At 36.2% G+C, this 12,571-nt stretch overlaps 1 protein-coding gene across 4 annotated transcripts in view; it reads left to right on the top strand.

Annotated features, from left to right (window-relative positions):
• The window catches only part of Rapgef6 (Rap guanine nucleotide exchange factor 6), a 183,335-nt gene that overhangs the window by 19,822 nt on the left and 150,942 nt on the right, over nt 1-12,571 (top strand). For all 4 annotated transcript variants that reach the window (XM_052195332.1, XM_052195333.1, XM_052195331.1 and 1 more), the window contains exons 2-3: nt 5,024-5,094; nt 7,398-7,454. In XM_052195332.1, the coding sequence (XP_052051292.1) occupies nt 5,024-5,094; nt 7,398-7,454 (128 nt within the window). The remainder of the gene's footprint in view (nt 1-5,023; nt 5,095-7,397; nt 7,455-12,571) is intronic.

The following is a 12,571-nucleotide window of genomic DNA, read 5'->3' as shown; positions in this document are numbered from 1 at the left end:
CAAATGTGTGTACATGCATGGGCACCAATAAAAGGTATAGTGAATCTAAGCCAGTGATGGAGTCATTTATCATTATCAAGTATATAAATAACTGTGTTGTGTTTCTATACAACTGTCAGGACAGAAGCTCTGTTGGCACAAAAATCACACAGACACACAAATCTGTATTGCCCTATGACATTGTTATAGCTATAAGGCAATTTTTCATCTGGGACCACCATTGTGTATATGGTTTGTTGCTAACTGCAGTGTGTGACTTCACTTTTTTGCTTAGCTGAAATCTCTTATTTTATTCCCAATCCTAACCTGGTCTTTGTTCTAATGCTCTGAATAATTTCCGCAATACTTTTTTGGTACAGTTAAAGAATCAGATGCTAGTGATGTGGGGATGTTGTCATGTCCCAGATGGTTAATTTTCTGTCTTTCTCCCTGCTTCTCCTTTCAGGCTCCATCAATAGCTTTCAAGTACACTCTGTAAGTGATTAGCATTCCCTTTCTAGCATTTGAATTTGTGACTGCAAACAAAATTCTGTAAGACTTTCAGTTTGCCGCTATTTTTTTTTTTTCATTTTCTTTTTTTTTTCAAAGGAGCTAAGTAAGGTTTGCTAGGATAGATTTTTCTTTTGCATATACCAAGAAGCCTAATAGGGCATGTATTTCCTCAATCTTGTCTCAAAATAGTTAACTGGTACAAAAGCCCCAAGACACTCCTTTCTACCTGTGTTTAAAAAAAAAAAATACAAGTAAAAAGTGACTACCCGTGTGTTCTGGAAGTTGTCTTATGATGGCTTAGTGCTTCATATCTATTTAAGTTGGTATATTGGAAGAACTGGCATTTGGTAAGCATCCTAGTTTTTTTGCATTTATCCCCAATTAGTATGTTACCAGACAAATGGTGTACAGTGACATGGGCCTGCCTGTAAACCTAAGCATTAGTGTGTGAAGACTTGCGTGTGGAGACATGGCAACATGGAGACATAATCCCAAAGATTCTGGGTCTGAGAATGTATTTTCCCCCTAAACTCATAAGTGTTGCTAGTTTAGGATTTCATAGGACTATTACAACACGCACCAGAACTCAAACTCAGTTCTGCAGTACCCCACTCCCACCCCTTCTGCGCCTAGGAGTGGGCTTTTGGGATAGTCTTATTATAGAACCTTGGCTGACTTGACATTCATGATGTAGGAAAGGCTGGTTTTTAATTCAAGGGGTTGATTCCAGGACCATAGTGAATACTACATCTGTTGATTCTCAAGTTCTTTTTATAAAAGTGCTGTATTGTATGTAACCTATATACATGCTCTCATATGTAAGTGGTTGCTAATCTGTATTGAAGTACTACATAAAAGCAGCTCTGTTTCTCCCTGCTGATGAAGATCAGTTTATTCTTTCAAATCAGCAGCTGCCCTCACCTGTTGCTTCTTAGGTCCTAGAGTTTAAAGTTACTCTGCTAGCATCTGTAGCTTGAAATTCAGTAAGAGTCTTGTACTGCTCCTTTCTTCAAAACCCATATACACCCTTAGGAATCAAGAGCTCCAAACCTGCAAGGTCACACTCATATATAGATGTATTTCTTATGTAGTGAACTTTCTAACTTGAAATGTTTTTCTCTTTTAGTCTAGTTATTATTTACCTGAAAAAATATTTTTCCTTTTTTGTTGGTCTTTTGTTCTTCCATGTTGAAACAGTATTTCTTATGACCCAGATTTACCTCAAGCTCCCTTTGTAGCTGAGGATGACCTTGAACGTCTGATTCTCCAGGTTCTACCTCTTGAGTGCTGTGATTATACTGATGTGCTATCATAGGCTGTTCTCTCTTTTTTAAATCTAATTTTACATATTTGCATGTGGTGACCACTGTGTCTTCCCAGGGGGGACCTTTTGTAGGTTTCTAGAACCCACTGTTGGTATAGTTCCTCCCCATCTCCTTCCTGCTTTGCAAATTTCTATTTCCTACCTGACAGTTCTTTACAAGTCAGTATGGTTTGAATAATAATATGTACCACTAAATATGTATATTTCTGTTTTAAAGAGTCACTTGCCTTTGTTTCCCTTTTTTAGACATTTATTTATTTATGTATATGAACAATATTTCCATGTATGTCTACATGACAGGAGGGGTCATCAGATCGTATTACAGATAGATGGTTTGACCCACCACGTGGGTGCTGGGAATGTAACTCAGGACCTCTGCACAAGCATTCAGTGCTCTTAACTGCAGAGTCTTCTCTCCAGCACCCTTGCCTTTGTTTCTTGTTATCATTCTCTTTAATGAAAAACTTTTCATAGAGCTCGTAATGCTTAGTCCAAAAAAGGTGCTCACAGCTAACCTTGAAGCTCTGAGTTTGGTTCCCACACATGGTGGGAGGAAAGACCTACTCCCAAAAGTTGTTCCCTGGCCTCCACTTGTGCACTGGAACTCCTCCAAAATAAATGCAACTATAGGAAAAAAAATGTCTTTCATGTTAGGAGTTTGAGGTAGGTTCTTGGTTAAGTCTCTTTTACTCTTGTCTTGACCTAAATTTGAAATCCCAGCATTCTTTTTCCTTTAGAAGGAATGTCCTTATGTACCCAAGGTACCCCTAACAGCTTTTCTGAAATAGGTTCATTCCTACAGTGTAGTCTTTCAGTGTTTATTTTCTACCTTCTGACATTTACATTACCAAATACTACAAGGTACAAACTACCTCTGATTCATTTGTTTGTCCTTTCTGTTAAGCGGTATGAAATCATACATAATTAGGAGATCTAGATGTTTTTGGACTATGGTGTGATATAGTAGGAACATTAAACTAGCTAGCCCTATGGCAAAACCATAAGTTAATATCACCCCACATGAAAACAACTATTTCTTATAATCAGAAGACTACATAACTAGTTGAGTTAGTTGAGGATACCTAGCTCCAGCAACTATATTATGTCTGAAACTGCAACTGTGATGGGGGCTAGAAACAATCCACACAATTGAATACAGTATGAAAAGAGCTGTTACTACCTGCTATATGTCCTGGTGTCAGTAGTCTCTTACCTCATACTGACCACACAAACACACACACACACACACACACAGACACACACAGACTTTCTGAAGAAGTCTTGTCATTGGTTTACTACTTTATTCCTCAGGGGTGTACAGTTTCAGAGTCTTGCATTCAGCTTGTTGTAGCTTCATAGCCTACTAATGAGGTCATGGAGCCATTATGGAAGTTATTCTAACTGCCAAGTATATAAATTCTACATTTAAGAACAAACAATAACTTATTAGGTGGGTCTGTGGGTTTAGTGAATCTACTGTGAATTAGGCTGTTACTAAGACAGATTTTGTTTGGGTAAGGTTGATTCTTTAATAACATTGGTTCGCTTCTTAATCTCACTGTACTTGCAGGTTGTTCCTGTCCCATTTTACTAATTGGAATAAATTATAGAACTAACCGAAATCAGTAGGAAGAACACATAGATTCCAGTTCTTGATGGAAGTTGGTATATTCCTGTTACAGGAAAGCATGAGATAATAGAAAAGAGGACATATCATCGTAGCTGTATTAGAAGTTTAATTTGCTTTATCTGTGATCTTCCAGATCTTTGTAGAACTTTCTGACTTGACATGGTTTCAATCTTGTTACCCCTTTTATTCACTTAATTTTTTTCACTTGTCATTTTGATAAGGATTAATCAGAGATACTGTATATTTAACTCTCCTTAGTAGGAAATTGTGATCTTTGGATTCCTTGCAATGTTTCTTATTATTAGTATCTCCATATTGCCTTATTAACTTACTAGAAAGCAAGTTGTTTTGATTTCCTTTTCCTCTGTTACTGACTGATACTTGGCAAATCTCATATCAGAGTGAGACAGTAGTTATCAGTGTTCTCTGCTGTATAAAAATGTTTCTTACAAGAGAATAAAGGATACATACTATATAGAGAATTTAAGTTTGTCTGCTTTTTATTATCATCACCATATACCAGTAATCTTAAATAACATCCCCTTTCTGTTGGAGATGTGAACTTTTTGCATATGCCAAGGCTCATAGGTAAGATTATAATTTATCAGAAGGCTAAAGAAAGATTGCTTGCTGCTTTCAGGGCTAACAGTAGTGTTATGCATTGGATATATTTTTGCTTATAGGAAATTATAACACTGAGTCTCTTTAGGGTCTTTAGAAAATCATGTTTTAAGGGGACTTTTAAAAAAAAAAACCCATGAGGCTGGAAAGAGATGGCTCAGTGGCTTAAGTCTGTTTACTGCTCTTAACAGTGTTCCCAGAACCCACTGTGAGCATCTTATAACCACTTGTAACTCCAACTCTGGAGATATTGTATGAACATACTCCTTACCATCACCTTATGCACATAATTAAAAATAAAATAAATCTTTAAAACAAAGGAAAGACCAGATCTTTGGAGGTGTTAGATGGGATACCTAAAGCTTACAAACTTTGAGATTAATCTGGAGGAAAGTAAAAACAAAGTGAGACACGTATTTGCCTATGTGAGTGTTTTATTTAGTGTCCACAAGTATGTGACTACTAGAGAAAAGGTTATAGCTGTTTAGAAATGAAATAATGAGGTGATACACTTAGGTAAGAAGAATGAGATTTTGGCTTTTTATTGTCCGAGTACATGTCATGCTCATGAAGAAGAGGAATTCTTAGAGGGAACGCCTTACTTTTTTTTTTTAAAGATTTATTTATTACATATAAGTACACTATAGCTGTCTTCAGACACCAGAAGAGGACATCAAATCCCATGACAGATGGTTGTGAGCCACCATGTGGTTGCTGGGATTTGAGCTCAGGACCTTCAGAAGAGCAGTCAGTGCTCTTACCTGCTGAGCCATCTCTCCAGCCCTCCTCCTTACTTTTTTAAAACTTGAAATTCAGAGGTTTTTGTGGCCCTTGTATAGTTAACAGAGCTCTGTCTTAAATGGTTGGGTGCTTAAAAAGATTTGAATGAGGGGTGTGTGTATCATATCTTGGAGTATATATCTGAAAAGTAATCTAAACACTCTTCTGTTCCACAGGACTTAAATATTATTTATTCTTATCTCCATGGAATGGAAATACTATCAAACCTCAGGGAGCATCAGCTTAGGTAAGTGTAATTGGTTTATCAGTCTGTGCTATATAGTTGCTCATTTGTTACCAGGTACTTGTTAAGCACCTTTTACAGTCATCCTATCTTAGGCATTTGAAATACTTAGATTAGATCTCTAGTGTCCTAGAGTTTGAAAGCACAGTAAGAACTGTGTACAGCAAGGGTGGAGTTGCTCCATACCATTAATCCCAGGACTTAGAAAGCAGAAGCAGTCAGATCTCTATGTGTTCGAGGGTAGCCTGGTCTACAGAGTGAGTTTCAGGACAGTTAGAGCTACACAGTAAAACCTGGTCACAAAAAAACAAAAAAGAAGGAAGGAAAGAAAGAGAAGACCACCAACAAATTGTATGCTATACAGAAATAAGTACTGTGAGTATGATACAACATGATGATGTGAAGTCACTTAGTAGCTGCTTGAATTTAGATCATTACTGAAGACCTCTTTTAGGAAATGAGTTTTGAATTTGAGGCGTCTGTAACAGGGCCTAGAAAACAGGCCAAAGAAGACTTTTGTTCTGGTACAGAGTGAAAAAAAGAAGTAGAATACAGAAGTCTCAAGGGAGCCAGATAACTTCGGAATTTTTGTAAGGCTAGGCATAGAAATTTCTGTTTCTTATTCCAATTTTTCTAAACATCATATCTGCTGCAGTTTCGTCTTAATAAAATGGGATGATAACTTTGTCTTTGTTACAGTGCTTTTAATTTAAATGATACTAACTAAAACAATGAACTATGTTCTCAATATGTGCCAGATAGTGGAGTTGCCCTAGTTTTCTTTCTGTTTCTGTGATAAAGACCATAACAAGAGGCAACTTGGGAAGGAAAGGGTTTATTTGGCTTACAAGTTCCCATTACAGTCTATCACTGAGGGAAGTCACAGCAGGAATCTGAGGCAGGAACTGAAGCAGAAGTCATGGAGGAACACTGCTTACTTGCTTGTTCCCTGTGGCTTGTTCAAGTTGCTTTTTTATACAACTTGGGGTCACCTCCATACAGATAGTAGTGACCACAGTGACATGGACCTTTCCACGTCTATTATTAAATCGAAAAAATGCTTCATAGACTTGTGCACAGTCCAATCTGATAGAAGCAATTCCTCAGTTAGCTTTCTTCTTCCAGATTATTTCTAGGTCTGTATTAAGTTGACATATACTAACCATCACAGAACTCAAAACTCTATTTCCTTTTTGAAGATTCTTACTAGTTGTGCCAGATGCTTAAGATGGGTACAATATGTTAACATGGCATGAGTTTCTGCAGCCAAGATCCATATACTTTGTAAACCTCTGCTTCTTCTTTAAGTCAGACCTTGCCTGGCAGTGGTGGTGCACACCTTTGATCCCAGTACTTGAGAGGCAGAGGCAGGTGAATCTGAGTTGAGGGCCAGCCTGGTCTACAAAGTGAGTTCCAGAAATCAGAGAAACCCTGACTTGAAAAAACCAAAAAGAAAAAGAAAAGTCAGACCTGTGTATCTGAGATCATATGATTATTTTGTAGACACTTTAGAATGCTATGAAGCATTAGTTATTGTGATTTTGTATATTTTCGTTCAACCTGCTTTCTTTCCATGACTAATTAGCTCATTGCTTTTCCTCAGTGTTCAAGGTTCTGATGATGAACCCAGTTGTTAAAATATAATTTATTTTCTGTTACATTCTGTTTTCTGTATAAAGTAACTTGGGTGTTAGTGTTTGTGACTATATCAGGAAAAATGAAAACTAAAAATTAGAACAGTCATCAAAATGTATTTTATTTTTAAAGAGTCTTTTAAATTGCAACAAATTTATGTACTTCACAGATTTGTTTTGTGTGTATGCACTGTTACCAGTAACTGTTCCTCACAAGATGGGGGAATGAGCTATTCAAATGTATATTTTATCATGATATAATATTTGGTGTGAATTAACAAGTTTTTAATGTACATAAGAATTTTAATTCCATGATATCATTGTGGTTTTGATTGGTTTTGCTGTTTTGTTTTACTTTGCTTGATTTTTGTATGCAAAATCTCACTGTATTGCTCTGATGAGCCTGAAGCTTCACATGACTGCTTTAGCCGCAAGGCACCTGTCTCTGTCATAGGCCTCAGTCACAGGCACAGGCCACTATGACTGGTTTGTGAAGGAAAGGCAAAATGCTTTAAACCAAAATATTACCTATTGCCTTTATAAAATATGTTATTGCATTATATTTCCAAGCTTAGTAAAAGTTTAGTTTTATGTCTGATCATTTTTCTATTGATATAACTGACACTTAACAAAAAGTAAGCTAAAGCCTTATCTTTTTACCCTTTTTATTAGGTTAATGTCTACAAGAGCACGCTATGAGAGATACAGTGGCAATCAAATGCTTTTTTGGTAAGTATTTTTAAGATTAGCTCAGATTAGTGACTTATATTTAAATCTGGACTTTTCACGTTAAAGTTGATTTGGTAATCATAAACTGAAATGTAATACAACAGAGAGCAAACAGTCTAGTGCATTCAATGTTAGAAATGTATGCAACTGTGACCACTGTTGCTAAACAGACTGGCTTTCCTTTTTAGTAAGCTCTACTCAGCACTGTTTTGGAATGGTAATTACAGTTGAGACTTTATTGTTATCAATTAATTTACCTCTTTTTTATTTTTTTAATTATTTTTTATTTTTTTATTTTTAATGTATTTCTTGGTTTTTCGAGACAGGGTTTCTCTGTATAGCCCTGGCAGTCCTGGAACTCACTCTGTAGCCCAGGCTGGCCTTGAACTCAGAAATCCACCTGCCTCTTCCTCCCAAGTGCTGGGATTAAAGGCATGCGCCACCTCTGCCCGGCTAATTTACCTCTTTTCCAATCTCTTACTGATAGAATCTTTTGATCAAGTTGTTAAAAAGTGAAAGAAAGGCAGAATACTTTAAACCAAAATATTATCTATTGCTTTTATAAAAAATGTTATTGCATTACATATATTTCTAAACTTAGTAAAACATTTAATTTTATGTTAGCAGTTGTCAGTCCAGGATTCTTTAATGTTCCATCTTGGAGTTTAGGAGTTGGAATGATTTTATTGAACACTTACCTAGAGACTGTTTTTTTTTTTTTTTTTTTTTGAAGTTTCTCTTTTTTTTTTAATTCGATATAATTTATTTACATTTCAAATTATTTCCCCTTTTCTAGCCCCCCACTCCCCGAAAGTCCCGTAAGCCCCCTTCTCTTCCCCTGTCCTCCCTCCCACCCCTTCCCACTTCCCCGTTCTGGTTTTGCCGAATACTGCTTCACTGAGTCTTTCCAGAACCAGGGGCCACTCCTCCTTTCTTCTTGTATCTCATTTGATATGTGGATTATGTTTTGGGTATTCCAGTTTTCTAGGTTAATAACCACTTATTAGTGAGTGCATACCATGATTCACCTTTTGAGTCCGGGTTACCTCACTTAGTATGATGTTCTCTAGCTCCATCCATTTGCCTAAGAATTTCATGAATTCATTGTTTCTAATGGCTGAATAGTACTCCATTGTGTAGATATACCACATTTTTTTGCATCCACTCTTCTGTTGAGGGATACCTGGGTTCTTTCCAGCATCTGGCAATTATAAATAGGGCTGCTATGAACATAGTAGAGCATGTATCCTTATTACATGGTGGGGAATCCTCTGGATATATGCCCAGGAGTGGTATAGCAGGATCTTCTGGAAGTGAGGTACCCAGTTTTCGGAGGAACCGCCAGACTGATTTCCAGAGTGGTTGTACCAACTTGCAACCCCACCAGCAGTGGAGGAGTGTTCCTCTTTCTCCACATCCTCTCCAACACCTGCTGTCTCCTGAATTTTTAATCTTAGCCATTCTGACTGGTGTAAGATGAAATCTTAGGGTTGTTTGAGACTGTTTAACCAGGGCAACAGCTCAGGCTCAAGAGCTGAAAGCTGTGTGCTGAATATTTCTCAGGGCCAGCTTAAAAAGGCTAAAACTGCAAAAAACACAGTGAGCTCATATGCAGGTGCTGGAAGTGCTGCCCAGTGGTCGGTCCTGACTCTAGCCATTTTTACAGAACAGTAAATATTCACCTTTAATTTGATGGGTCCTAACATGAAGCTTATAGTTATAGAATATCTTAAGATTAACAAACTTCTTGACATACAGAACACAAATAGAGTATGTGGTCAGCATGACCCTGAACTGAGTTGTTTTTCTGTGTCCCTGACTGGCAGACATGTTACAGCAACAATATGAAATAGCTGCCGGACATGGAACAAAATGGCCACAGCTATGGTAGGGAGACAGGCCTCAACAGTTCTCTTTCACTGATGTAATTAGAGTCTATATTGGTTTATCTGTTCTACTGTATATTGGGGTTACTTCAGATTTTTACTGTTGTGAAGTGAAAGATAAGCTTCCTGTGGGAATTTGTACCTTACTTATTAATTCCACTTAGACATCTTTGTAGAAATAAAATTACTAGAATTTTGCACATTTTGAAGTTGCTAAATGGAGTTTCTAAAGTTTTGCAATTTTATGGGTGTCAGCCAGCTTTCTACTATAGTTGTGCCTATATCCATGACCTTGAGCTAAGTCCTTGTACCCATCTTTTTTGTTTTTCCAAGACTGGGTTAGAGTTAGACCAGGTTGGCTCTAAACTCATAGAGATCCATCTACCTCAGCCTCCCCAGTGATGGGACCAAAGGCAAGAGCCAGCCTTGTTAACTCATCTTTAACAGCCTTTGCAGCCTGTTTTGTGTTCTTGCTTCAGTTTTAGGCATTCTGCCCATCCAGTCATTATCTATCCATGATTTGTATCCTGTTTACTAATAATGATGAATGGTTTTCATGTTTTCAACTTACTTGACTAGTTTCTAATGAAATCTTAGAGTTTCTAATCATTTTTCTATTATAGTGCCTTATTTGGGGAATTCTGTATGGATTATCAAATCCTTGGAGGATATGCTTGCTGCAGATACTTTTCTCATTATGATTTTTGTCTTTTCCACATCTTTACAAGAATATATATTTGGAAGATAAGGGGTTATTAGATCTCCTGGAACTGAATTTATAGGTGGTTATGAGCTGCTCAACATAGATCCTCTGGAAGAACAATATGCACTCTTAAACCCCTGAACCATTTCCCCAGCAATGATTAATTCTTTTTTATCTGCTCTTAAAAGGATTATAAGCCAGGCATAGTGGTGAATGCCTTTAATGCCAGCACTCAGGAGGCAGAGGCAGAGGCAGGTGGATTTCTGAAGCCAGCCTGGTCTACAAAAAAGAGTCCAGGAAGTCAGCCAGAGCTACCTGGAGAAACCTTGTCTCAAAAAACAAATTTACAACTACCTATGTCTGCTTTAAGAATGTAAAAATTGTATTGTTTTTAGTTAAAACATCCAGTATTTTGCTTCCCAAGAAATGTGTTAAGCCCATGATGTAAAAGATTTAGTTATTGTTATAAATTGTAATTAAACTTTTTTCCTTGACTTAATCCTATTTTTAAAATAAATTCATTCTATATGATTTAGCTATATATATTATAACAATTACAAAACAAAAGTATAATTTTTATACATTAGGTACAAAATGGCTGACATTATGTAGATTTTTATTCAGTCTACTATGTGTCTGACCTTTAGTGAAGAAAATGACTTGATATAGAGAAAAGGTTAATGATCATCTTAAAATAATTTAGCAGCATCTTAAAATTTATGTATTTTTCTTTGGTGTTAAATCAAATGTTTATTTTATAACTTTCTTAGAACACTATGATCTGAGACTTTGTTGGTGAAATTTGGATACTTTATTTAATTGAAAATTAACTTTGGTTTGGTTTTTGTTTTGGGGTGTGTGTGTGTGTGTGTGTGTTGTGGGGGGAGGCATGGTATCGCTATGTATCACTGGCTAGCTTAGAACTCTGTATATATAGATTAGGTTGGCCTCAAATTTACATCAATTGCCAGTCTCTGCTTCCTGAGTGCTGGGATTAAAGTATTTTTGTTGTTGTTGTTATTGTTGTTTTGCTTTTGAAACAGGGTTTGTTCTGTAGCCCTGGCTGTCCTGGAACTCTATACAGTACCAGGCTAACCTCACAGAAATCCACCTGCCTCTACCTCCAGAGTGCTAGGATTGCACATAGCTAAAGTGCTTTTAATGAGTTATTTTCCTACATGTGATTTTTTGTAGCATTTTGTGTGTTATTTGGAAAATATTAATAAATGTCATACTGATGAAACCACTACTTTCTTTCAGAAAATTTAGGAACATTCCAATCTTGTTACATCTAAAATTAATTGTTTTTTGTTTTATAGTTGACAATTTTATAATTGTTTTTGTGATACCTAAATGACCCAGTAGGTATTACTATTGTTTTTGCTTTTCTGTATACATTGGAAAATCAACCCATCAGTTTCCACATTCATAAAAACCCGCTGGACAGTTTGGCCTTTGTGTTAAGAGAGCACTAAATCTAAATCAGTGCAGAGAGAATTGATGGCTTAGAAACACCATCTTTCAGCATGCACATATGTATATATTCTTCCATATATACATATGTGGCCTTTAATTCTTTACAGCAGTGCTATGTTTTGCTTTGTTTTTACAGGAAGGACTTTTTGCTGCATATATACTTCCAAACTGGCAGGTTTTGTTATTTTTGAAATGTGGGTAGTCTTTTTTTCTCTGATGTTTTTTAGATGTTGATTTATCATGCTCTAGACAGTTATGTTAAAGAATCAGTTATTGTTATTGTTTTATGAGTGACATTATTTTCCAGATGACTTCTGAATATTTTTCCTTCTTGCTTTCCAACAAGTGTCTAGTGTCCTTAAATGTGATTCTCCCCCCCCCCCTTTAGATTTTTCTGTTAAGGATTTATAAAACTTTTTCAATAAATTTTAAAAACATCCTTAGCCACTATGTTTTTATGATTGGCTTCTTCAACTGATTTTCTTTCCTACTTTTATTCATTTTTGTCTCTCATCTTTAAACTATTTTCCCTTTTTATGTTATTTTCTACTGACTTTGTTGTTTATAAATTCATGTTTTCTACTCTTTCTAGTCCTAAATAAAACTTCAGTGTTTAACTTCCTGGAATGTGTGTGTTTTAATTTTTCAGTTCTAGGTTTTAATACATTTTTCATAAATTTCAGTGCTTAAATAAGTTTTACGTTGTCTTTTTTGGTTGGTTAGCTTTGAGCTTACTAAATATAATAGGGTTGTTTGTTGTTTCCTATTGTTTTTTGATTATTTTGTTGTTGTTCTCATCAGTCTTAGTAATCTTCAACTGAATGCCAAATGCTATGTGAAGAGTAGAAGCCCTGCTTGCCTTTCTCTGGGTGCTCAGAAATGTGCATTGTTTGTTCTTGCATTTTTATAGGCAGAATGCAGTCACCTTGATGTGACTAAAGCTGCATTATGTCATTAGTGGAAGTTTTCTTTTGGTTGCCTCAATTTTTCGGGGTTGAGGAAGCTGCAGATCACGAAAAATAAAACGAATAAGGAGAATTCAGGGATTTGTA

This window comes from Apodemus sylvaticus, chromosome 10, assembly GCF_947179515.1.
Source record: "Apodemus sylvaticus chromosome 10, mApoSyl1.1, whole genome shotgun sequence".
In the NCBI taxonomy this organism is placed as follows: Eukaryota; Metazoa; Chordata; class Mammalia; order Rodentia; family Muridae; genus Apodemus; species Apodemus sylvaticus.
The sequence above is the reverse complement of the archived record's forward strand: the minus strand, read 5'-3'. Positions and strand labels throughout refer to the sequence as shown.